This window comes from Botryllus schlosseri, chromosome 15, assembly GCF_051294905.1.
Source record: "Botryllus schlosseri isolate E-star chromosome 15, Bs_hap1, whole genome shotgun sequence".
NCBI lineage: Eukaryota > Metazoa > Chordata > Ascidiacea > Stolidobranchia > Styelidae > Botryllus > Botryllus schlosseri.
In genome coordinates this window covers 6,937,330-6,964,959 of record NC_137250.1, presented here as the reverse complement: position 1 = coordinate 6,964,959, position 27,630 = coordinate 6,937,330, and the positions used below count along the sequence as shown (strand labels likewise).

Below are 27,630 nucleotides of genomic sequence, written 5' to 3'. Positions count from 1 at the left end.
AATAGATACGAATTGATAGAATACAATACATTACCCATTCACAGATCGATATGATACAATTCGAGCCTGTGCCAATGGTTGAGGACTATATAAATTATATTCGAATTCAATTTCGATAAAAGAAGAGGTTTGGTTAAGGTAAAAACAGAGATTATTTACTTTACTATAGTAGTTTACGACAACGTGAGATGTAAGCTTCGATCACTTCGTTTGCGGTCAATTTATTTGTGAGGGAGCAATGGAGGCTCAGTAAAACGCACGATCAATAAATGATTGGTCGTGCTCACGGTTACACCAGCGTTTCGCGAACAATCATATGCATATGCAAGATACAATGATTTTTATCGACACCGATTACTTGATGACTTGAAATTGACTCGTGAATTTTGCTCCGAGTCACGAGTCAATCCATATTTCTGATACGCCGAGTCAAGTCAAGTCAAGTCATTTTAACAAAGTGACTCGAGTCAAGTCAAGTCATTCGAAAAAGGTGGCTCGAGTCTGACTCGAGTCAAGTCATGACTCGAGTCATCCCAACACTGTGCTTCTATGAGACGGAGGTTTGTCTGGGCTCCTAATCGCTGATCCCGCTGGAAATACGGCGCCTTCAAAGGCCAGAGGACGAGAGAGCCGAACTCTAGAAAGGTGGCAGCAGAGATCAGAAAAAGAACGCAAGAAAGCGGAAAGATCTCGAATGGACACGAACTTATGAAATTACTGTGCGGGCGCAAATGACCCAAATGTTGATAAGCGCCAATTGTGTTAATAAAACAAACAACCAACCAACCAAACATTGATGACCACGGGCCGGGTACAAAGATTCGCAAACTTGAACCCGAATCGAGTAATAGTTGTAGTGATTCGGTGACGATTTTGTCGAATACTGGAATTATGCATCCGTTTCCATAAAGAGGATATTGTTTGTGGTATTCATGGTGTTTGTCGACTACAATGGTCATTTACATCAGGCCGATTTTCTTCATTTTTGATTCCGTAGCTGCCGACTTGTAGCGCGGTCCACTTCTAGGCTTTTTAAGACACCGCTTACGCGGCTGATATGGCGAGAAGGAGCCAAGATAAACCTCCAACACTTATAGGTAGGAATTCTGGAGTCGATCTCGGTCGGACTCGAATCGAACCCACAAGCCATTGGTGCTGCAGCCGTGGATTATACCACTACGGTATCTATCCACTACATATAGCAGTGGTTCCCAACCTGGGGGTGCGCCCCCCTTGGGGGGAGGGGCGTGAAAGCTCGGAAGGGGGGCGCGAAGAAGCGGTCAACTGAAAAAAATTTCGCGCTTTGCGCGATTTACCTTCAATTCACGCGTGTTTCTCTATATATACGCCGGATTTCATATTTTTTAATTCTCTCATCAACAGTTACAACCTTCCATGCCATCAAAAAATCTGTTGAAGTTGCTAGCATCCCGGTTGGATTTTGTGATATGACGATAAGGGGGGCGCGAAATTTTTCACTATCATAAAGAGGGGCGTTTTAAAAAAAAGGTTGGGAACCACTGACGTAAAGCATCGCACTTGGAACTGTCGTTGATACCATTATATCCATAAAGAGCTATAATGATATCAACGACAGTTCTATCGGCCATGCTTTTTGCAGAGTTGTAACCAAGTCACAAGGTTCCGAGTGACGAGTTACTCTCACTTTTATAGTTTTGACTCGAGGCAAGTCGAGTCATTTTCAATATACCACTGAGTCCGAGTCCCAGTCAGTGAGGTTCGAGTCCGAGTCATGATGTTTTGACTCGAGTCCGAGTCCAAGTCATTGCGTTCACTGTTCAGTTTTAAGTTCAACCCTAATAAACCCATATTTTTCAACTCTGCTCGAGTAATATAAAATTGCTAGCATTCATAGTATCGTAGATTTCCTCAGTCCTAACGGTTTCTGGCCCTATTTTCGAAGTATCAGGACTGATAGACGAATACCAATAATGTGGCGGCTAAACTATTCTTCGAAGATAAAATGAAATTGTCCGTCTTGGGGCCGTCCTATAAAAATAGATTCGAGGCCCAATATTCGATTAGGAATAGGACCTCTGGAGTACTCGATTTTGCCCTGCCGTACAAATCATATGTATGGGTTGAGTGAGTGTCGTGTCGTGTCGTGACGTCTAGGGAGCCCCTGAGACTGAAATTTCCGTGGAAGACTGCTAGTTTACAGCTTCAAATGTGTATTCATTATTCAGTCAGGCTATACTTGCTTGTTGACTATATAGTCTTCATACTTGGTCAAAAGCTGCTTCCAATATCCTTATATAGAATATTTTCGCGGGTATATGCAGATTGAGTGATGATTTTGAATTGCTTTTTGGTATAGGTCTCCGCAATTATAGCCTTGCACTAAGGAAACGATATGAAATTATAGATGGTCTCTTGCAGATCTTCAATGGTAATGTGTGGGAATTGTCTGCACTTTAATATATAACAGACGCGGCTTCCTTTCCTATCTCCTACACTCTATCCCATAACCTTAGATTATTCTAACACCTGAACACCTATAGAAAGTGTATATTCACATCAGAAAGTCATTATATTTGCAAGTAGCGGATTCTATCATTATAGATCGCAATTCTGTTTCGGCCTACATCAGATACTAAAGTTCATACTATACTTCAACTTCAACAACATCGAGTTCAGTAAATATACTGCCATGTGATACCAGTTCGGTAATAACCAATTACTTTCTGCCACGTTACACGGGATCATGGATGCCATTCTTCAATCGCAGCCTTAAAAAGACAATTACACCGAAGGACAAAGTAGCAGTAGCTCCGTAACCAACCAACATCGAGAGGAAGAATGAAATCGAGAATGACAAATTTAATTGCATAAAGGAACTAATTATTGGAAGAACGAAGGCGAAAAGTGAAAAGGAGGCAGTCCATAAGCCGGACACGGCACTGTTAAGAGACATGTCGGAATTAAAGGAGTTGCCTGTAGCGCCATGTATAATATGGAGCAATTCGTTGAAACCAGGCACGAATGAAATTGCGCTGCATAATTCGAAACCTATTCCGGATGCATATATCCACGTATCCACTTGGTTTGGAGTGAACGCGAAAGGAAATGTTAAACATCCCAACATTCCGGCAATCATTGCAATTCTGCGAGGGACTTTCCTGTCATTCACCAAACTGCAGATCAATGCAAATACACAATACACCATGGCATACAAGAAAAGAAGCTGACCAACTCTTGTCGCTGAGAAGTGCCTAGACTTCAAGTAAACAGTCATTGTTGCGTCAACTATACCGAATCCGCCTGCTATTGTTCCAGCTGCACCGATAATGATGATAGCTTTGGGTTTCATCAATACAAGTCCTAAGTATGATTTACCGGTCGGATCATTGCATTTATCGAGTCTTTTCAGTACTGCCAATCCAATGACGGCAAAAATTAGCATGAGTACTCCCGTTGATACCATTGGTACCATCATTCCACCGCTCCAGTCGTACAGAACTCCCCTAAATATGGACCGGTGAAGTACCCGGCGGCGTACGGCGCTTCAAATATTCCGAAAACGGTCGATACGAAGTCCGGAAACTCCTGACATGCAACTGTCAGACCCGCAACACACAGCGCGGCTAGACACGCTCCTTGAACGGCTCGTAAAAACGTACCCGCAACAACTAACATTCACTGACTTTCAAAGCATCCGATAAATCCGAATAGAATTTGATTACTGGCAAAAATGACTTGGCCCAGTACTATGAGTATTTTGCAACCAATTCTAGATTGGTATTTGGCTACTGCCACGCAGAATATCGTCATCGTGATCATAGATACTTGAAGAACAATCGTTGACAACACAACCGTCCCTCCTTTCTGCAAGACGACTCTAGCTAAGAAAGGACTTGCCGTACTGTTGCATAAAAAAATGATAAAATTCATCATGCCTATGTAAAGAATGATTGCCTTTTGTCTCCAATCGGTGTCCCTCCAAATACTTTTATGATTTTCCGCGTGCTGTCCGGAGCAATCATCTTCTTTGCTATTAGCTTCGTAATATTCGCAACTACTAACTCTTTCAAACCCATTAGGTTGTCTTTCCTTGACTCTTGACTGCGAGATACCCGCTTTGCCACCGTGCTGCCGATGCTCATCCGGTAGTAAATGGGATTCCTCACAGGTGCGTTTGCCCATACTGCTGTTATCTCTGAATTTCTCGAAACAAAATCAGTCCACAAGTGTAAGCGTATAACCGTTATTCATCGCATTAAACGGGGAATCACAAAACCTTTTCGTGTTGAAGGATGTTCGTTCCCATTCAGTGTCGTTAATTACTTACATCTAATAGTAGCGAATGAGGCAAATACCAGGAACAGTAATTCGAGAATCCACAAGAATTTTAAACATTGAGTCGAAACTTTGCGCACAAGAACGAAAGCTGAGGATTCACCACCAAACATAACTATATCGCTAATGGTACAATGATTCTAGTTCTCGAATCTGAATCCAGTATAAATTGAAATGATTCGAGTTGAGTCGTGAGAGATGATTTTTTCGAGTACAAAAATTATACGCTCCTTAAGAGTTCACTTATCAACGAAATTATAGCTTCGATACTATTTTCAACTGCGGAAGTCTTGAAACCTCGATCGGTCGAAACATGTAGTTCAAAGTAAAGCACGGTCGCGCGTTAGCGAAAACAAAATTACGACGAAGCCTTGAGCAACCCACACCATTGTCATAGTGCAACGAAATAGAAATGGTTGATAAATTACCAATTACCAATTTATATTTTAGAGCTGACATTATATTCTTTGTGGTAGAATAAAAGGGACATATTTGGACTTTACACACCTTTGCTACGGTTATGATGCCGGAATGAGTGAATGATACTCGGAAACTCGACTCGACTCGATGCCTAATACAGTAATACTCGATTGAGAATCGAATCACTGTGTCGACACCAGTGAGTGTGAATTCGACACCGACCGCTGTTGATTCTAAAATGTAGACTGTAGAGTCCCTGTCGATAAGAGCCGGGTGTTTACGCGGATTCTCGATTGCCACCGGATCTACACAAGCGAGAATAATGATAATAATAATGATTGAAATCAATGTCTGTCTGTTGTGAAACGATAGCGAACGTAGGATCGTGTTTACTGAACAAAAACAACTGCTTGCTATAGAATAGACATCGAATTCTAATAAGGGAGTCACATTTGAATGACAGCTTGCAAATTTTCCCAATCAAGTTAAATGATACGAAAAATTTTAGCAACATCAACGTCCGCTCACAGTTCGTATTTTCGTCATTTAAAAATATCAAGTTTCGTACGAATCTAGCCTGTCGAAAATACCGAACGATCACTAATGCATGCAATTAGCATGCCGTGGATGTGAATTCGACATGCAGGATTGAGAATTATCCGCTTGTCTATCTGGTAAGGATGATGCGAACCTCTGAAGGGTTCTGGTCCGTGTGAACGCGAATCTTTTTGACAGGTTCTGTGTGAACAGTCTGAACACAAACGTGAACTGGTGACGTCGCGTGGCGTCACATTGCTATTTCTAACACTACATTTCCGTAACGTAATGGACATGATAACTATAGCGACGACTCAGGCCATATTATGCCACAATGCTGAAGTAGGCCTACATGCTGAATTTTTAAACGTCACCTAATGTATCAACTGGACCAATCAAATGCTATTATAATCCCTCAAAATCATTAACTTCCGTCTCTTCTCAAAAACAAGTTATACAGTAGCCAACACCCTAATCGGACGGATTTAGTTTTTATGATACAACAAGGTTACTAAATTAAGATATATCTCGTACGCCTGATTTTTTACATTAGACATCGATGCATTCTTTGTATCAATTTCGTTAATGTAAATAATTAATTGGTTGACTAAGAACAATTCACTGACTTCCTACATGTCGTGAGTTTCGTTCTTGCTATTGTGTGATTGCGGGCAAACCCACAGCAGAGTCACTAAAAATTCACAAGTTGAAAGCTGAATATTCCGAGCGAACTTTCGAGCAAATAATGTCTGAAATTGACAAGGTACAGCATGCTTGGCTGATGCTGAATTTCTTTTCATGCTACCAGCGCTACCTGGAGAGTTGTCCGCAGTTCACACGTAAATAATTTCAACCAAATACGTTATAATGACGTGAAAAAATTGTAATATATGAAAAAGGTTCACAGTGCAGAACCTAACAAGGTTCGTTTGTGATCGTGAACCTCGAAATTTCGTAGGTTCACACACAGCACGCGAACGTGAACCTCACGTTAACATCGTCCCTAATATACGGCCTTTCAAATGTTTACATTACAGTGTTGCGAACCCCTGGCCTATATGGAATTGTATCAATATATCTACTATCTACACGTGTGCTTGCGACGAATAATAAAATTGACGGAGAGTACATCAGGTTCATCCATTATATAGGTTTTTATCTATAGTCCACGAGTGTTCAACCTTGCTATAGTCACGGCCGCATTTGGATCACCTATTTAGCGTATGGCCGCATTCCAGCAGACAGTAGTTATGGACCTCTTGGACGCCGTGTGAAATTGCCTATTGTCCATTGGTATTGTCCATTCTCGGTGGTGTCCATTCTCGGTGATGTTCATTATTTGCGGTGTCCATTCTCGGTAATGTGCATTCTCAGCGGTATCCATTCGCGATAAATGGCATTCTCGGTAAAGGTTTTCTTGTTATTGACCGGACTCCAGCAAGTCCGGAAGTCCGGATTAGAATACGCTATTCTCGAACACACCGAAATAGGTATCGCTGAACTCCAGATTCATCTAAATTTATTTATCTGCTTGCTATTCGCCTCGAAATCGCGAGCATTAATGTTATGAAAAGTTATCGAAAATCGTTGTCGCCATAAATTTCGTTTATATTCATGAATGAATTTCGTCAATAATATTGGTGCTCTCACCTAATACTATAAAATATTTTATCCTTTATCCACCCATGTGATCAGATTTACCGCTAGAGCTGACGGAGGTGGCGTCTTCGAAAATTTAAAGAACAGAATTTATGATGATGCGTTTTACGGTGAGCCAAATATTATTAAAATCACTTTGTTGCATGTTGTTATTTCTTGACATCCCAACAGGATTGCCAGTATAGTCAAAATATATATTTGAATTGCCGGAACGTACCAGAAAATAACTTCTTTCATGAACGCGAATCCAAATTGGTATTTCCCAATGGAACACATTATTTTCCTGTGCGGTTTGCATATGCACTGTGGGACTCGTGTTAAAAGGAAAGTACTGAACTAAAATCGTGTATTCAAGTCTCCCCGAATCGCGCCAGGCGCGAAGAAATTTTTCAAGTGGAGTTACAATTTCTCAGAAATTTCGAAGCCGATTTTGTAAATTCAAATTTCATGTTGACGGCCGCCAACACACGCTAGTTGAATTACGTGCAGACGGCCGCAAGATTTTTCTTCTATAGTCGCATATTGGCCTCTCGATCTAGTCCAAGAGTCAAACCATCAGGGTTCAATCCGTTAGTAACAAAAAATTGAGGACTACATTTCACACTGCTAGCAATCTGGTCAATATTGGATTTAAGCCTTACGAAATTTCTTCCAACTACCATTTAAGCAAAATGAGACCCGTGGCTTCATTGAGTGTAGTAATTTACTACAAACTTCAGAAATAAAATACACCTCAATTCCCTATTCTCATTCCTTAATTTAGAATTTTAGATTCTGAATGAACGGCCGGAATGGCAGGACAGCCCTCTTTTATTTGAGATGCCATTTGGAAATCATTCCGTCCAACTCATATATTTTCATTGTATCGCAAACCCGTGGCTCATTTGTCGTACACTTCCGTTTATTCACACCCATTGGTACAGGCATTATACCTGCGTTAGTACACGCACGCACACACAGTCGCACACAGCACATCGGCTCTGTAACAACGAGATATTGCGATCGTTCGACTACTGGTTTATTCTGTGATATTATTACATTATTCCACACCTGTAATGTATACATGTATAATATATATACACTACATTAATTACAATGGTACTACCTATGAAATTTTGGAAGAGCGGCTGAATATATTTAGGAAATGGCAGGAGAACGAGCAGTTTCAACAACGACGTGAACCGTACAGATATAGCGACTCTCGGTCTTTTAGGCTGCGCGATTGGCTTTATCTATCACATTTCGACACTCTGTCTATACGCCCATGGATAGAGGAGGCACGACGCATGAACATCTTCAGTTCAGTTCAGTTTAGTAATCACTTTATCATTTCAAAACACCACGAGATTGTGGTAAAAGGTAAAGATAGTAAGGAGTCAAGACGAACTATTTAGAACAAATACCATGTAAACGCTGACATCATGGCTCATTTCATGAATAATTTATTAGAATTTTTACAAATGGTGGAATCATGCACGAGCGCAGTTGCGATTTTTGTCGATTCACAATATACCATACCCAGTAAAGAAACGTCAAACTCAGATAGCGACTACGAGGGCGGGTTAGGACACAACGTTTGCGCAACTAACGACTTTTCATTGTGTAAACAACATCCAGTGTATCATATCTCGTATTAGCACAAAGCAACGCCGCACAAAACAAATACGTATAATATATTAATCGATTGTCCACAACCACCATAGAAACTAGCGCCGGCACTCGAACGGGGCCGGTCGTCATGAGAGACAGCGAATGGGTGTCGGTTACTCTCGTATCCAGACGATTTGCCTCGTGAGAGAGGTCACGTGTTTCGGTCCGCCAATCGAATTGAAGGCAGCGTCCGTTGCGAAGCAGCGAGGATATAAAAGTGACACTATGGCCTCCCTATTCATTCATCTGTACCTGCAAAAGATACGTAACAGTCAACGCGAGGCCAGATAAGATTTTATTCATCTTTTGAACGTTGAGAAGCATCCAATTTACCTAAACAACCAATATGGTAAGTCGGAATCGTTACTGTTCATTTTGTAAGTTTGAAGAGGGCACTTAAGCTCCGGCTAATTGGGAGAGAGAGAGAGAGAGAGTCTTTATTTTCATCCAACCAAAATACATAACAAACGGCAGTGATGGTGGTACAGAAAATATGCATGCACAGTATTCGGTATTAGATAGGAATGATCGATAAGACCGTAAAGGTCATCTAGTCAGATCACACCAGCATCAAACAGGTACACTTGACTCTGAACAGTATGGCTGTAAAAAATGTTGAGTTAAAAAAGGAAAATAGAATAAAAATTAAACGATGGTAGCAAATGATCAATGAAGCAATGTCTGGGCGAGGTAGGGCAGCAGTGTTAGTAGTATCTTTATTGCACATCTCGACCTTCTCTACTTACATCCGCTCGAGACATTTACTATTATGTCTAGTAATAATGATTCTTCGTTGCATGTTTCCTATTGCTGAATATGTTGATGTCTTATATAAAAGAGACCTGTGCTTTACTAAATGAGTTACTCCAGTAAATTATTAACGGACGGAATACGGTGATTTGGAACAACGTAGAATCTGCCAGACGTGTTCTCCATTTTAAATTTGAATGAGATTTTACATTACTAATGACTCAGTTGATGAAATGACACGATTTCGAACGGAATTATCCGCTATCTAAACCATCGCATAAGAACTAATCATTGAGCAAGCGCGAATCGTTAATATTTCACTAAACGGAGCCACGCTTCGCTGAACATGAATACTGAATAGACAATAGACATAGATAAGTATATAGACTATAGAGAGAGTAACTTGAAGAAATTCGAATTTCGCGCCAAGTCAACAGTCTTTAGTTATACATTAATTTTTGTTGTTGCTTTGCGATACCTGTGGAATAAAATGCGGCCAGGATTGACCCACTTTACGAAACTATCCGGTTTATTTAACAGCGAGAATGTATCTCTATCCACGTGGGACAAGCCGGTGTCCAAATCGGTAACGCCTGTTGGGAGTTGTATTGCCTGGAGCATGGCATCCAACCGGACGGTCAAATGCCCAGTGACAAGACCATCGGAGGCGGAGACGACTCTTTCAACACCTTCTTCAGCGAGACTGGAGCTGGAAAGCACGTCCCGAGAGCCGTATTCGTCGATCTTGAACCAACCGTAGTCGGTAGGAACGAATTAGCAATACCTATTGATTTACTGGGACTAAAACTTCATTACTTTCTGTTCAGATGAGGTCCGTACCGGCACATACCGCCAATTGTTCCACCCCGAACAACTCATCACCGGCAAGGAGGATGCCGCCAACAACTATGCCCGTGGTCACTACACCATCGGTATGTTATGATTATTATCGTATTTATTCGCAGTAAAACAGTCAAATACACACGCAATCCGTGGAGCAACCTGCTCCCTTAAGCAAATGTCGAGAGGTCTTATTGTTATTTCTGTGCAATACATAAAGAGGTTAGATTACGGAATTGCGCTGGATAAAAAATTGGCAAGGGTTTCAGAGGTAGAGATAATTGATATTGTTATTATTATATATTTTGGAAACGAAAAAGAGTGGCATCTATCACGGTTACGTCATGTGCGCCGCAACAGTAATCGCTTTCAAGGTGTCAGGAATTCGAATAAAACGGTTACAGCTATGCATCAATTCTACCACATATTTCGGAACAAATTTAAAAAAATTTAATTTCAATTTTAAGAACAATCAAAAATTGAACTTTTTCTTAATTTAAAAAAAAACTCGAAAAATCTCAATTAAAAAAAGAAATACCATCAGTGTATATTGACTTGCGTTTACCGCGTCAATACTCGAGTCGTAATTATCCTCGTCATTTCGTCTCAGGTAAGGAAATCGTTGACCTTGTGCTCGACCGCATCCGAAAGCTGGCCGATCAGTGCACCGGTCTTCAGGGTTTCCTGATCTTCCACTCCTTCGGAGGTGGTACCGGATCCGGATTCACCTCTCTCCTCATGGAGCGTCTGTCCGTCGACTACGGCAAGAAGTCCAAGCTTGAGTTCGCCATCTACCCTGCGCCTCAGGTACAGTTTTCTAGCATTTATTTTCTCTTTACTGCCAGCTAGAGGTGGTCAGTGACAACGTACTACTATTTCGGAGTATACTCAAGTGGATATATTTTAGACGACTTCTACTCCTACTTCTCAAGTGATTAGGGAGAACTGCTGGATTTTGAAGTAGAAAGTAATTTTGGAATAAGTCTACGTCACTTTTATGAGTGCAACTACGTCAAATAACCCATGTATCATGACAATTAAATGTATTGTACAATATTATATCCGTATCTGTAGCGTCATTAGTCTTTTTGCGTTAGTCGACGATGATACGTCATGCAATTACGAAATTGCCACCTCGTATTAACTGAAGCCCATCCGCCAAATCTCATTTTTGGAACTAATTACTTGAGTAGTGAACAGACTTTTGTTTTTCACTTCCATTTCCAGTATAGCCTAGTTTTGACATGTCTTTGAAATTGCCACTTCAACCAGTCGGCATCACTGTTATTTCTAATTGAACAACAATGCTGACTGGTGTAAGCTGACTGCGATAATGGCATCATACATACTTTGGATAGGTGTCAACCGCTGTTGTCGAACCCTACAACTCCATCCTGACCACCCACACAACCCTGGAACACTCCGACTGCGCCTTCATGGTCGACAACGAGGCCATCTACGACATTTGCCGAAGAAACTTGGACATCGAGAGACCGACCTACACCAACTTGAACCGTCTCGTCGGACAGATCGTGTCTTCCATCACCGCTTCCCTGCGATTCGATGGTGCCCTCAATGTCGACCTGACTGGTGAGATATTCGATTTCGTACGCTATACAAGTGCTGTTGTCGTTGTTGTTAATAATAATTTAATATACAATGTTCTTTCAAACTCTCTTATTTCTTGACGAGTATAGGTCGAAAATATTGGGTTTATATCAATATAAGTATATTATTAACTTGTACATTAAAACTCTGTACCACTCTGTCTCTTCTAATAATATCAAATATTGATAATGCAATAACGAACAAATATCAGAATTGAATATGAGCACTTATCACAAAAGCCGGTTTCAATATCCAGTGTTATTTCTTGGTAACAGAATTCCAGACCAACTTGGTGCCCTACCCGCGTATCCACTTCCCTCTGGCCACCTACGCTCCGGTCATCTCCGCCGAGAAAGCTTACCACGAACAACTGTCCGTCGCTGAAATCACCAACGCTTGCTTCGAGCCAGCGAACCAGATGGTGAGTATTAAACAACCATGCGGATTTTCTGAATTTGTAATTTACTGAGTTGTGGCCTTCAGGTGAAATGCGACCCGCGTCATGGCAAGTACATGGCGTGCTGCATGTTGTACCGTGGTGATGTAGTCCCCAAGGACGTCAACGCCGCCATTGCGACCATAAAGACCAAGCGTACCATCCAATTCGTGGACTGGTGCCCAACCGGTTTCAAGGTTGGCATCAACTACCAGCCACCGACCGTGGTGCCGGGTGGCGATCTCGCCAAGGTACAGAGAGCCGTGTGCATGTTGAGCAACACCACCGCTATCGCCGAGGCCTGGGCCCGTCTTGATCACAAATTCGATTTGATGTACGCCAAGCGTGCTTTCGTCCACTGGTAAGTGAATCGTGCGCCATTTCAAACGTAAAACCGGATGGTCAATATCGACGATCTACCAACAGGTATGTGGGAGAAGGCATGGAAGAAGGTGAATTCTCTGAGGCCCGTGAAGATTTGGCGGCTCTTGAGAAGGATTACGAAGAAGTCGGTGTCGACTCCGTCGAGGGCGAAGGCGAAGAAGAAGGCGAAGAATACTAAACGAATATTCCAAGCATCCTCATTTCATCGCAAATAAAATTTGGAGTCTGTCTCCTGTTGTTGAGTAAAACCACGTTCTTTTGCTTTGGTGAATATGCACGGTGAATCGTTCAATGAAGCGAAAACATGAAAACGCAAGATTTATAGAAATGGGCATATCGGCGCTGGCCAGTACCAGGCCACGATGCACCAAGACATATAAAGTTTTAGACCATGTAACATGCGACTCCAAGAAGTGTGCCAGAACCATCGACAGCGAGAAAACCTTGACCAAAATGACTGCCCTTATGCTGACCTAAAACTTCGTTATATATACAAAATACATATAGGTTCAATTAGGCGCCTAAATGACTGGCGTCGAATGTTCCTGTCTTGGCAATCTGAAGCTGACAAGACAAATACCATCCCGCAAGAAAAAATTATATGCCAGTGAAGAAATACCAATTTGAAATCGTGTGCGTCTTTTAGTTTAGTAGCCTAGGTTTGGGTTATTCTATATTTTTGATATAGCAGACAGGAGGCCTCGAAATAACATCATGTTGAGGAGTCATACCAACGGACCCTACATTTTCCAAAATACCTCACTCAGCTCTACCGGTAAATCTGATAACGTGAGCGCAGAGAGGACAAGAAATTGATAGCAATATATATGCAATTCCCGATCTTATTGACTTATTTTATTTTGAATTATCGAAAATTTTCGCGCTCCACGCTGGCTCACTAAACGGGGATCCTGATTTCGTGGCAGAAGCGAACAACGGGACGGGGGGTCGGTTTATCACCCTATGGGAGCTCAAGACCCAAGTGTTTTGGGGGGGCCTGACGAAGTGCTTTTTCGTTTCTGCCAACGGGTATACGCCCGAAGATGTTTAATTATTATTGAGTGGTCCTACCTTTTCAAACACAACTCACTCAGCCCAACCGGTCAATCTGATTACGTGAGCAGAGAAAGGATAAAAATTGATACCAATATATATGCAATTCCCGATTATACAAACCGATTCAATCATCAATTATAGAAATTTTTCGCGCATCGCGCGATTAGTCGGGAGAGGTTGCCTAAAACGGACACCCGATTTAGATGATAAATAGCGGTAAACAGCCATCTAGCCTGAGGGGGTCTGGGGGCTTCGAAGTTCTGTTTATGACCCTATGGGTGGCCCAAGACAAACGTTTCTTTGGGGTGGGGGGGCTGACGAAGTGCTGTTACAGCCCTGGGTATTGATAACTAATTTACGGATAGATGTGCAACAAGTCACTCACGATTGAATACGCCGAGATGCGTACTGCTTAGCCGGCAAAAAGCAGCATAATTGGTAGTCCTATGGCTCGCGACCCAAGCGTCCGAATACTTTGATATGTCGGTGTTTATGGAAAGCAAGTGTCGCACTGATTCCAAAAATACGAATTGAAATCCCGCCAGGGCATTAAAACTACTCCGAAATAGTCAGCAAAGGTTGATTGATGTTCTGAACAACGGGAGCGCGGCAACACAATGGCCAATGGCGTCAAGCGAATGATCGGAACAATGCCAATTTTCATATTTCGGTGACTATTTTGGGTTCCTTTCATTGCCTCGGTATTCGTGCGGCCCTGGCCGTACTCTGAAATTCTAAATTTGGCCCTGCCACCGAAAAAGGTTGGGAACCACTGGTCAAAATCAATGGATACCAATACCGGCTTTTGAGTAACATCTGTTTGAGATACATGACGGATCAGCACACACTCAACTTCGGAAACGGAATTACTACCCTAAACTTCAGGTAGAAACCCTGAAACTTGGGACAGTGTTATATACCACCATCACGACATGACATACCAAGTTTCAAGAATTATCATGGTGTGAAACACCATAAAAATCTACCTGTACCAGCAAATGTCGACTAAACGCATATGACGGTAACCGAGTTCAGATATAGGTACGATTGTTACATCACACATTAGGGGCACATAACTGTTGTGCCCCACTTGCTCGGTAATTTTATGAATAGGACAGAGTAAATCACTGTTTCTTTATTGTGCGCGGCTTTGAGAGAATAGACAGTGAAAGCTTGTTATGAGCGCTACCGGGGCATGCCCCGGCTCGGCATTCGCAAAGCGAAAACACGAAGTGAATTCGATTTTCGCAGAGACTTCGCTATATATGGACATTTACAAGTGAATAGACAAGAAGAATACGATTTTCGCTATGATTTCGGTATATATAGATTGCTGTGCGTCTATAAATGGTAAAGAATTGTTATTGAACAGTATTTTAGGTGGGGCAATGCCCAGAGGTGGTCAGTAACGAAGTATTTCTACTTTTTGGAAGTACTCAAGTAGTTTTCCTCTACTTCTGGTACTTACTCAAGTAGATCTGATTTCCTCTACATCTACTTTTACTTCGTAATATTTTGTGATCTACTTACTTACTTTTCGCTATTTTCAGTTTGTCAAGTAGAAGTAGTTTAATCCCCCAATACGAAAGATAGCCTGAAGAATTTCGGGGCTGTTAACACGGAGTACCAACATTTAATATTCATAAAAGTCAAGAAAAGCCCAGAAATTTTCTTGCGCTTCGCTTACAGTAGTTATGGAGTGACAAATATGTTTTCACGAAAGTATCAGTGAATATTATTTAGGTACCGGATTGCTTGATTCCGCTCACACCGCATTGTCGGCCATATCAAATATTTCATCACAGTAAACATGGCTGACTATAAGATTTGAAACTACCGTTCGCAATCTAGCAATTACCTATCATATCGTAATCTAGCAGCCCATGACGTGTCCTGCTAATCTGAAAAATCCGGCTTTTTTGAACGTCACACCTGCTTTAGCAGATCACCTTTGAAGCTTTATGGACAAAAGACATGAAATATATTTTCCGCTTTTTAGAAGTGGTAATAATATTTTACTTTCAATTCCGAGTATCATACGTTGAGTTCTAATTACTTTCAGTTCTTTTGTCTGCAGAACATGCATGTTGAAGCATAAAAGCAAGTGTAGTAATGCCTTTATTTTCCGAGAAAAAAAGCTGCACTGAATATAAATTTCACGATCCACAAAATTTGTTATTAGCGTATACTAATCGCGCAAATTGTTGAAACCGTACCCGATACAACTTCTTTGTATTGCTCTTGGCCTAAACTTGCGGCCTAATAATATGGGGTAGGGTGCCATGCCATGGTATTCTCTAAAACGGCGTCTTCTAGTAAACAAAGGGTTAGTATCGCATTTTCATATCAATACTATAATTTGCATCACATAATGCGAAAAAAGCTTATCGTGTCGAAAATTGGTACCTCCAGGGATACATCAATACGAATCAAGCTCTCTACACCTTCCGCATAGCTCAATTTGCAGCTTTTGACAGTCCATGCGAACAAATTAAGACTGTTTTCAAAACTGCTTACTTACTTGAGTAGATTTAAAGTCAGTCAATTCTACTTCTACTTCAAGTAGTTTTAGGTGCCGTAAGGAAGAAGTACTTCTACTTCTACTTGAGTAGCTTTCTTGACTACTTTGACCACCTCTGGCAATGCCCCAGTTGCCCTATAGGACGAGCCGCCACTGTTTTTTCCATGTCGATTTCGCAGCAGACTTCTAGACAGAAAGCCGTTCGTGTTGCGTCACAGTTAGGGCTGGGCATAATGATTCGAGTACTCGAATCTGAATCGAGTAGTAATTTTAATGATTCGAGTCGAGTAGTAAAATACGATTTTTTCGAGTACTGAAATTATACGCTCCTCGCCGCTGAAAGTTAATTTATCAACAAGAATTATAGTTTCGATACTAATTCTGACAGACGAAGACTTGAAACCTTGACTGGTCGTAACGTAGAATACAATACATATAGTACAAAGCTACAAACGTTACTGGGAATAACGCATTTCTGAAGTCATGATCATTCCACAGCATTGCCACTCAGTGAAATGAAATCAGTGAGGTCAAAAAATACCTAGCTATCTTTAATATGATGGATAACGGACAGTATATTCTTTGTGGTGGCATAAAAGGTACACATTTGTTCTTTAAGTACTATATTCGGTTATGACGTCATAAGAAGTGATACTCGATTACTCGACTTGACTCGAAGCAGAATACGTGATTCAGAATCGAATCACCCGGGTACTCGATTTTGCCCAGCCCTATCACAGTCACCAGTTACAAGGCCAAAATCTCCTATGTTGTTCCGAGACCGAAATTCCGAGCCTGCTTTCTTCTTAGTTCTTTAAAGACCATTCAAAATGATGTGTTGGATTCAATGTGACATGCCCGATCTATGAGATAACAATGTCGTATATTTCCAAATCATTTCGTCCCATTCATATATTTTGATTGTATCGCAAACCCGTGGCTCATTTGTCCTACATTTCCGTTTATTCACACCCATTAGTACAAGCATTATACCAGTGTTAGTACATGCACGCACAGTCGCACACACAATCGCATACAGCACGTCGGCTCTGTAACAACGAGATATTGCGATCGTTCGACTACTGGATTATTCTGTAATATTATTACATTATTCCACACCTGTAATGTATGCATGTATAATATATGTATACTACATTAATAAAAATGGTACTACCGAATGAAATTTAGGAAGAGTGGCTGAATATATTTAGGAAATGGCAGGAGAACGAGCAGTTTCAACAACGACGTGAACCGTACAGATATAGCGACTCTCGGTCTTTTAGGCTGCGCGATTGGCTTTATCTATCACATTTCGACACTCTGTCTATACGCCCATGGATAGAGGAGGCACGACGCATGAACATCTTCAGTTCAGTTCAGTTAAGTAATCACTTTATCATTTCAAAACACCACAAGATTGTGGCAAAATGTAAAGATAGTAAGGAGTAAAGACGATTTATTTAGAACAATACCATGTAAACGCTGACATCATAGCTCATTTCATGAATAATTTATTAGAGTTTTGATAAATGGTAGAATCATGCACGAGCATAGTTGCGATTTTTGTCGATTCACAATATACCCTACCCAGTAAAGAATCGTCAAACTCAAATAGCGACTACGCGGGCGGGTTAGGACACAACGTTTGCGCAACTAACGACTTTTCATTGTGTAAACAAAATCCAGTGTATCATATCTCGTATCAGCACAAAGGAACGCCGCGCAAATCAAATACGTATAATATATCAATCGATTGTCCACAACCACCATAGAAACTAGCGCCGGCACTCGAACGGGGATGGTAGTCATGAGAGACAGCGAATGTGTGTCTGTTACTCTCGTATCCAGGCGATTTGCCTCGTGAGAGAGGTCACGTGTTTCGGTCCGCCAATCGAATTGAAGGCAGCGTCCGTTGCGAAGCAGCGAGGATATAAAGGTGACACCATGGCCTCCCTATTCATTCATCTGTATCTGCAAAAGACACGTAACAGTCTACGCGAGGCCGGATAAGATTTTAATCATCTTTTGAACGTTGAGAAGCATCCAATTTACCTAAACAACCAATATGGTAAGTCGGAATCGTTACTGTTCATTCTGTAAGTTTGAAGAAGGCACTTACGCTCCGGCTAATTGGGTGCTTGATTCTTTATTACACATCTCGACCTTCTCTACTTACATCCGCTCGAGTCATTTAATATTATGTCCAGAGGTGGTCAGTAACGAAGTACTTCTACTTTTTCGAAGTACTCAAGTAGTTTTCCTCTACTTCTGCTACTTACTCAAGTAGATCTGATTTTCGCTATTCTACTTCTACTTTGTAATATTTTGTGATCTACTTACTTACTTTGCGCTATTTTCAGTTTGTCAAGTAGAAGTAGTTTAATCCTCCAATCAGGAAGATAGCCTGAGGAATTTCGGGGCTGTTTTCACGGAGTATCAACATTTAATTTTCATAAAAGTTGATTAAAGCCCAGAATTTTCGTCGCGCTTCGCGCGCAATGTTTATGGAGTGACCGATATGATTTCACGAAAGTATTGGTGAATATAATTTAGGTAGAGGGTTGGTGTGGTTCCGTTCACAACGCATTGTCGCCCTTCGCTCATATGAAATATTTCATCACAGTTTATATGGCTCATCATAACGTTTGAAACTGATGTTTCGCAATCAAATCGTAATCTAGCAGTCCATGGCGTGTCCTAATCTGGAAAAGTGGACTCTGACTTTTTTTAGTTTCAGAGCTGTTTTAGCATACCAACCTTCGAAACTTTCTGGACTAAGGACATGAAATACATGTTCCGCTTTTAGAAGTAATAAATAGATTTCACTTTCAATTTCCATTATAATATAGTTTGAGTTCTAATTAATATCAGTTCTTTTGTCTGGATGACGTACATGTTGAAGCACAAAAGCAAGTGAAGTAATGCATTTAATTTCCGAAAATAAAGATACACAATAGGGCAGTTTTCCGATCCACCATATTTTTTTTAACGTGTACTAATCGTGCAAAGTGTTTACACTGTATCCCATACAACTTCTCCGTATTGCTCTTCGACTAAACTACGGTACTTATAATATGGGGAAGGGCGCCATACCATGATATTTTCTGAAACGTGCTGTTGGAGTAAACAGAGGATTAGTATCGCATTTCCATTTCAATACTATCATTTTCATCCCATGATGCGGACCAATGCTTATGCTGTCGAAAATTGGATACCTCATGGTATGCATCATCATGAATCAAGCTCGGCACCTTTCGCATATCTCAATTTGCACCTTTTGACAGTTAATGTGAACGAATTACGATCGTTTTCACAACTACTTACTTGAGGAGATTTAAAGTCAGTCAATTTTACTTCTACTTCAAGTAGTTTTAGGTTGCTTATGGAAGAAGTACTTCTCGTACTTGAGTATATTTTTGTCGCTACTTCTACTTCTACTTGAGTAACTTTCTTGACTACTTTGACCACCTCTGATTATGTCTGGTAATAATGATTCTTCGTTGCATGTTTCCTATTGCGGAATATGTTGATGTCTTATATAAAAGAGACCGGTGCTTTACTAAATGAATTACTCCAGTAAATTATTTACGGACGGAATACGGTGATTTGGAACAACGTAGAATCTGCCAGACGTGTTCTCCATTTTAAATTTGAATGAGATTTTACATTAATAATGACTCCGATGATGTAATGACACGATTTCGAACGGAATTATCCGCTATCCAAACCATCGCATAAGAACTAAGCATTGAGCAAGCGTGAATCGTTAATATTTCACTAAACGGAGCCACGCTTCACTGAACATGAATACTGAATAGACAATAGACATAGATAAGTATAGAGAGAGTAACTTGAAGAAATTCGAATTTCGCTCCAAGTCAACAGTCTTTAGTTAAACATTAATTTTTGTTGTTGCATTGCGATACCTGTAGAATAAAATGCGGCCAGGATTGACCCACTTTACGAAACTATCCGATTTATTTAACAGCGTGAATGTATCTCCATCCACGTCGGACAAGCCGGTGTCCAAATCGGTAACGCCTGCTGGGAGTTGTACTGCCTGGAGCATGGCATCCAACCGGACGGTCAAATGCCCAGTGACAAGACCATAGGAGGCGGAGACGACTCTTTCAACACCTTCTTCAGCGAGACTGGAGCTGGAAAGCACGTCCCGAGAGCCGTATTCGTCGATCTCGAACCAACCGTAGTCGGTAGGAACGAATTAGCAATACCTATTGATTTACTGGGACTAAGACTTCATTACTTTCTGTTCAGATGAGGTCCGTACCGGTACATACCGCCAATTGTTCCACCCCGAACAACTCATCACCGGCAAGGAGGATGCCGCCAACAACTACGCCCGTGGTCACTACACCATCGGTATGTTATGATTATTATTGTATTTATTCGCAGTAAAACTGTCAAATACACACGCAATCCGTGGAGCAACCTGCTCCCTGAGGCAAATGTCGAGATTGAGGTCTTATTGTTATTTCTATGCAATACATAAAGGGGTTAGATTACGGAATTGCGCTGGATAAAAAATTGGCAAGGGTTTCAGAGGTAGAGATAATTGATATTGTTATTATTATATATTTTGGAAACGAAAAAGAGTGGCATCTATCACGGTTACGTCATGTGCGCCGCAACAGTTATCGCTTCTAAGGTGTCAGGAATTCGAATAAAACGGTTACAGCTATGCATCAATTCTACCACATATTTCGAAACAAATTTTAAAAAATTCAATTTCAATTTCAAGAGCAATCAAAAATTGATTTTTTTTAATTTAAAAAAAAAAAAACCGGAAAATCTCAATTAAAAAAAGAAATACCATCAGTGTATATTGACTTGCGTTTACCGCGTCAATACTCGAGTCGTAATTATCCTCGTCATTTTGTTTCAGGTAAGGAAATCGTCGACCTTGTGCTCGACCGCATCCGAAAGCTGGCCGATCAGTGCACCGGTCTTCAGGGTTTCCTGATCTTCCACTCCTTCGGAGGTGGTACCGGATCCGGATTCACCTCCCTCCTCATGGAGCGTCTGTCCGTCGACTACGGCAAGAAGTCCAAGCTTGAGTTCGCCATCTACCCGGCGCCTCAGGTACAGTTTTCTAGCATTTATTTTCTCTTTACTGCCAGCTAGAGGTGGTCAGTAACAACGTACTTCTACTATTTCGGAGTATACTCAAGTGGATATATTTTAGACGACTTCTACTTCTACTTATCAAGTTATTAGGGAAAACTGCTGGATTTTGAAGTAGAAAGTAATTTTGGAATAAGTCAACGTCACTTTTATGAGTGCAACTACGTGAAATAACCCATGTATCATGACAATTAAATGCATTGTACAATATTATATCCGTATTTGTAGCTTCATTAGTCTTTTTGCGTTAGTCGACGATGATATGTCATGCAATTACAAAGTAGCCACCTCGTATTAACTGAAGCCCATCCGCCAAATCTAATTTTTGGAACTAATTACTAGAGTAGTGAACAGACTTTTGTTTTTCACTTCCATTTCCAGTATAGCCTAGTTTTGACATGTCTTTGAAATCGCCACTTCAACCAGTCGGCATCACTGTTATTTCAAATTGAACAGCAATGCTGACTGGTGTAAGCTGACTGCAATAATGGCATGATACATACTTTGGATAGGTGTCAACCGCTGTTGTTGAACCCTACAACTCCATCCTGACCACCCACACAACCCTGGAACACTCCGACTGCGCCTTCATGGTCGACAACGAAGCCATCTACGACATTTGCCGAAGAAACTTGGACATCGAGAGACCGACCTACACCAACTTGAACCGTCTCGTCGGACAGATCGTGTCTTCCATCACCGCTTCCCTGCGATTCGATGGTGCCCTCAATGTCGACCTGACTGGTGAGATATTCGATTTCGTACGCTATACAAGTGCTGTTGTCGTTGTTGTTAATAATAATTTAATATACAATGTTCTTTCAAACTCTCTTATTTCTTGACGAGTATAGGTCGAAAATATTGGGTTTATATCAATATAAGTATATTATTAACTTGTACATTAAAACTCTGTACCACTCTGTCTCTTCTAATAATATCAAATATTGATAATGCAATAACGAACAAATATCAGAATTGAATATGAGCACTTATCACAAAAGCCGGTTTCAATATCCAGTGTTATTTCTTGGTAACAGAATTCCAGACCAACTTGGTGCCCTACCCGCGTATCCACTTCCCTCTGGCCACCTACGCTCCGGTCATCTCCGCCGAGAAAGCTTACCACGAACAACTGTCCGTCGCTGAAATCACCAACGCTTGCTTCGAGCCAGCGAACCAGATGGTGAGTATTAAACAACCATGCGGATTTTCTGAATTTGTAATTTACTGAGTTGTGGCCTTCAGGTGAAATGCGACCCGCGTCATGGCAAGTACATGGCGTGCTGCATGTTGTACCGTGGTGATGTAGTCCCCAAGGACGTCAACGCCGCCATTGCGACCATAAAGACCAAGCGTACCATCCAATTCGTGGACTGGTGCCCAACCGGTTTCAAGGTTGGCATCAACTACCAGCCACCGACCGTGGTGCCGGGTGGCGATCTCGCCAAGGTACAGAGAGCCGTGTGCATGTTGAGCAACACCACCGCTATCGCCGAGGCCTGGGCCCGTCTTGATCACAAATTCGATTTGATGTACGCCAAGCGTGCTTTCGTCCACTGGTAAGTGAATCGTGCGCCATTTCAAACGTAAAACCGGATGGTCAATATCGACGATCTACCAACAGGTATGTGGGAGAAGGTATGGAAGAAGGTGAATTCTCTGAGGCCCGTGAAGATTTGGCGGCTCTTGAGAAGGATTACGAAGAAGTCGGTGTCGACTCCGTCGAGGGCGAAGGCGAAGAAGAAGGCGAAGAATACTAAACGAATATTCCAACCAAGCATCCTCATTTCATCGCAAATAAAATTTGGAGTCCCTCTCCTGTTCTTGAGTAAAACCACGTCCTTTTGCTTTGGTGATTATGCACGGTGAATCGTTCAATGAAGCGAAAACACGAAAACGTCTCGCTAGTGGCTAGTCGGTATTCGAGGGATAGGCGATTGGCGGCAGAGATAAATCTACTACGAGAAGTCGATTTGATGCATTCATTTTATTGATATTTTTATCGGGTCGACACTAAAAGATTACGACGTCATGAGAAGACATCGTACCAAGTGGAAACAGAATAGCTATAGAACATATACAAAACGTCACCTTAAAAAGATAGCCCACATTCACTTCAACAGAATGGTGCGGTAGTACGGATTGTGTTCGGCATGCGAATCTTGATAATTCGAAGGTTACCGTTCATAAAACAGTCTTGGAAGCTCTACTAGGGACGGTGCGAGCGTTTGGCTTGAGTTCGTTGTGCGAACGCCGATAAATAAGAAGTTCACAGTCGCATACAAACCAATGAAACCATGTGCAAATCCCTGGAATTACATTTTTGTGTCATTTAAGCATATTTCATGCTTGGCTGGTGATATTGCGTTCGACGTTCAAGAGAAAACTGAGATGAGCTTTGCGTGCTTTATACTAATTTTCGAGACTTGCATAAAATGTAACTCTCTTTCGTTTGTTGATGAATATGGCTCGTTTCCGTCAGCGCTACGTGCTGGAGCGAAATCCTGAGCCAATACCGCGCAGGAATAGGGTTACCCTTACGCCTGATACAGCCGTATATGATGGTTTCTGTTACGCTGTGAAAGATTCTTCTACGGCTCCGAAGACTCAATACGAAGATTCTTGGGACAGGTTAAAAATACCGGTTTGAATGAGTGGATCTTGTAGATATCAAGTATGACGTAATTTTCACGAGTTTTACTACGATCCTACGATACGACATTCGCTCCAGTAATATCGGTATGGCCACCACTGAGAATATCTTATTATATCAATCAATCAATCAGGTTTATTAATATTTTCATCGTTTCAAAACATCACAAGACTGCGATACAATGAAAAGATAGAAAGGTGTCGAAACAACTTGGAGTAGCCATTAAGATCAGACACCCACCTTAACCTAGGCGAAGTTAATAAGAGGCATGCACACTGAATGAAAAGTAATGCAGAGAATATAAGACGCAAGCGACAAAATGAGGTGGCATGTGGCGGAGGGCGAGGGCGATGTTAGGTCGTGGTCCGGTAAAATAGGGACATGGCCGCGGAAAATAAGGCGAAAGGCAATTTCCAATAGTAATCCTTTCGAAACAATCAATCCGGCTTCGTGAAATTTCGACAATCGGGTGTACTGTATATCATGCAATCTCACTTATATACAGAGCCTATAGCAGAGGGGGCTCGTCCTATAGGGCAACTGGGGCATTGCCCACCTAAAATTTTGTTCAATAAAGCCTGGAATATACAATCCGTAAACGCGTCCGTCTCTTTCTCTCCTTATTTCTCTTCTCAAACGGATGCGTTCGAGAGAGAAGAGGGACGAGGAAAAAATGAGGAGCAGAAAGAGCAAAAGTGTGAGAACTCGCACGCGTTCGCTTTCACGCGTATTTTCTATCCGCTCAGCTGCGTCGGCAGGTCTGTAGCAGTGTTGGGATCAAGTCACTACCTTCGAGTCACGAGTCATTTCGAGTCATTGCACATTTTGACTCGAGTCAAGTCAAGTCAATCGGTTTTCGAAGATGACTCGAGTCAAGTCAAGTCACTCGAATTTTGGAGGTGACTCGAGTCAAGTCAAGTCAAGTTGCCTTTTCGTAGTATGTGGCAAGATTACGTCATTACATTTTGCTAGCTGTCTGAAATACAGAGTGAGTGGTCATTGATTTTGAACCGATAAACGAATATAGAGTTGAATATACACCCAAAAAGGCGCTGTATCGCTCACATATAGGCTACTTAGCCTCAGTTTATAGTTACCAACCAAAATAGAGAATAGAGAAACGAATTGATAAGATGCAATACATTACCCTTTAACCATTTACATATTGATATGATACAATTCGAGCTTACACCAATGGTTGAGAAGTATATAAACTATATTCGAATTCAAAATCAATAAAACAAGAGGCTTGGTTAAGGTAGATAATTTTCTTTTATATTACTTTACTACTAGTTTACGACAACGTAAGCTGTAAGCTTCGATCACTTCGTTTGTGGTCAATTTATTTGTGAGAGAACAATGGAGGCTCAGTAAAACGCACGATCATTGAATGATTGGTCGCTCTCACGCGTTACACTAGCGTTTCGCGAACAATCCGAACATATGCAAGATACAGTGATTTTTATCGACAGCGATTACTTGATGACTTGAAATTGACTCGTGAATTTTACTCCGAGTCACGAGTCAATCTACATTTCTGATACGCCGAGTCAAGTCAAGTCAAGTCATTTTAGCAAAGTGACTCGAGTCAAGTCAAGTCATGCGAAAAAGGTGACTCGAGTCTGACTCGAGTCAAGTCATGACTCGAGTCATCCCAACACTGGTCTGTAGTGCTCGGGACATCGCACTTTCTGAAGTTCATCATTATCATTGGTTTATCAGCAATTTTATCAGTTCAATACACCACAAAATGCGATACAATGAAAAGACAGGAAGATGTCGAAGCGACTTGGAGTAGTCTATGGAATCAGACACCAACCTTGGCCTAGGCCAGTGGCTCCTAACCGGGGGGGGGGGGAATTCCCCTTGGGGGAATTTTGAAATTTTTAGGGGGGAATGTGGCTTAATTTTTTTAGGGGAAATCTGGCTTTGGCATTGTATCGGAAGATACACTGGGTTGACAAGGTTTTTAGATTTTTATGGTATAGAACTGAAATTAGATATTTACAATTGCATGTTTCTTTGGCGGATTTCAAGCTAGGTGTATGTTTAAATGCCTTCCGTATATATTACAACGCCTGATAAAGTGAGCCTCACGAGACGATTTCGTTGGGTCCGCGACAGCCTCTCCACCAAATTGCTACTAAGCGGGAAAACGTCAAGCCGAATTCAGCTCAAGGCCACTAGTGAAATTGTTTGACTTTTTAAGCCAACATATGAGCTAACGTGAAAAACATACCGTACCAAATTCATCGATTCAACTCAAGTCCATAGCAAGCAGGGCATGGTATGGTATGGTATGGAAGTATGGTATGGTATGGATCGATATTTTGGTATGGAATATGGAACAATGCAAGTATGGTATGGAATGGAAGATTCTAATACATGGTATGGAACGACATTTCCATACTTCCATACTTTGGTGTTTTATACATTTAATCGTGATCTGTGCAATCTTCATGAAGCGTATGGTGTTCGCTGTTCACGGAATATGTTATATATGTTATGTGTGAACGTGAACTATTGAACGCTGTGTAGGATCAAATACACGCTTGTGCAATGGTTTTTGGAGCACTTGAAATGACATGATTTTGTGATGAAAAAATGACAACAGTAATGTTGGTCCCATATTCTATTGAGTCTAGACATGACGTCTCCTAGCATAGTCTATCATGTGACGCAATAATTGGTAATGTTGGCTACTCCAACTACCTCATTCCTTGAGTGACGAGAGCTTACAAGCAATCATGATCAGTGGTGCCACTCCTAGTGTTTTAACACTAGATCTAGTGTTTTTTAGGTCGTCCTAGTGTTCTAGTGTTTTTTTCGCAAAATTTTGCTAATCTAGTGTTTTTCTGCAACTATGCATATAATGAATATTCTAACGTTAGACTACTAAATTATACGCTAAATTTATCGCTAATGAGGCGATTTGATGTCTCTGGATGTGTTTGTTTTCAACAATCTATGTGGTGGTGCAGTAACAAGCAATTATTACGAACAGGGTGCGCTGTGAATCCGTCCTTATGAGCGAAAGTCTCTGCAAAAATGAAGAGCGATTTCGCTCTGATGCTCTGTCGTTTCTTGTTAAACTCAGGCTGCAGATTCGGGCAAGATTTTCATTTGCCGAGACAGAGGGACAGTTTTATTGAACAAATTTGCAATAAAAATACAATTCATGCTGCAGCGATACGATCCTTCGGAATTACCGCGGATCACCCAGCCAGCTGCATTGATGGAGTGCTAATTAAGCATTGTTCAACTCGAGTCTCACGTCATCAATAAATATTAAAAAATGTAATCAGGCCGAAAAATAGTAAAATCAATCATTCTTCTAGCTGTGCAATTTCCCTCTGTGATATTATTTGATGAACTTTAACTTTGGCAAGATCGCAAAATGAGCTGCAGGTTATCAGTCAATGCCCTCCAACAGAATTTTTGCAAAAATTGAAATCTGTGCACAATGGATTCGGTGAATCAAAATTCCATTTACTGGGGAAGCTCATGACGAATCTCTTGGCATTGCCACATTACACTGCATTCGTGGAATTTGAGTATGCTGCACATGGAAACCTCCCTGTTTTTTTGGTTGAAGATGTGCGGTAGAGAGCAAGATGCCCCACAAAAAATACTTATGTTTGATGGATGGTGTAAAAT

The 27,630-nt window shown here is 41.3% G+C and overlaps 3 protein-coding genes across 3 annotated transcripts; 2 read left to right on the top strand and 1 right to left on the bottom strand.

Annotated features, from left to right (window-relative positions):
* Positions 1-2,532: 2,532 nt before the first annotated feature.
* LOC145457561 (MFS-type transporter SLC18B1-like) lies at positions 2,533-4,525 on the bottom strand. Its single transcript, XM_080335783.1, has 2 exons — positions 3,662-4,525; positions 2,533-3,524 (listed from the first exon to the last, which is right to left on the bottom strand). Exons 1-2 carry the CDS (start codon positions 4,162-4,164, stop codon positions 2,714-2,716), a joined length of 1,314 nt encoding a protein of 437 aa, XP_080191909.1. The 5' UTR covers positions 4,165-4,525; the 3' UTR covers positions 2,533-2,713.
* Positions 4,526-8,790: 4,265 nt separating this feature from the next.
* On the top strand, positions 8,791-12,849 carry LOC145458115 (tubulin alpha-1A chain). The gene is made up of 8 exons (XM_080336445.1): positions 8,791-8,932; positions 9,874-10,096; positions 10,161-10,265; positions 10,784-10,980; positions 11,532-11,763; positions 12,057-12,202; positions 12,265-12,578; positions 12,644-12,849. The coding sequence occupies exons 1-8, from the start codon at positions 8,930-8,932 to the stop codon at positions 12,777-12,779; spliced, it is 1,356 nt and encodes a 451-aa protein (XP_080192571.1). The 5' UTR covers positions 8,791-8,929; the 3' UTR covers positions 12,780-12,849.
* Positions 12,850-18,106: 5,257 nt separating this feature from the next.
* Positions 18,107-23,209, top strand: LOC145458114 (tubulin alpha-1A chain). The gene is made up of 8 exons (XM_080336444.1): positions 18,107-18,246; positions 20,167-20,389; positions 20,454-20,558; positions 21,082-21,278; positions 21,833-22,064; positions 22,358-22,503; positions 22,566-22,879; positions 22,945-23,209. The coding sequence occupies exons 1-8, from the start codon at positions 18,244-18,246 to the stop codon at positions 23,078-23,080; spliced, it is 1,356 nt and encodes a 451-aa protein (XP_080192570.1). The 5' UTR covers positions 18,107-18,243; the 3' UTR covers positions 23,081-23,209.
* Positions 23,210-27,630: the final 4,421 nt, after the last annotated feature.

Coding starts and splice junctions, on each gene's coding strand:
- LOC145457561 (XM_080335783.1), bottom strand. CDS start 4,164: ATGGGCAAACGCACCTGTGAGGAATCCCATTTACTACCGGATGAGCAT. Junction 3,525..3,661: donor ATCGGATGCTTTGAAAGTCA/GTGAATGTTAGT, acceptor GAATATTTGAAG/CGCCGTACGCCGCCGGGTAC.
- LOC145458115 (XM_080336445.1), top strand. Junction 10,097..10,160: donor TCTTGAACCAACCGTAGTCG/GTAGGAACGAAT, acceptor CTTTCTGTTCAG/ATGAGGTCCGTACCGGCACA. Junction 12,579..12,643: donor AAGCGTGCTTTCGTCCACTG/GTAAGTGAATCG, acceptor ATCTACCAACAG/GTATGTGGGAGAAGGCATGG.
- LOC145458114 (XM_080336444.1), top strand. Junction 20,559..21,081: donor CCGTGGTCACTACACCATCG/GTATGTTATGAT, acceptor ATTTTGTTTCAG/GTAAGGAAATCGTCGACCTT. Junction 22,065..22,357: donor CCTCAATGTCGACCTGACTG/GTGAGATATTCG, acceptor TCTTGGTAACAG/AATTCCAGACCAACTTGGTG.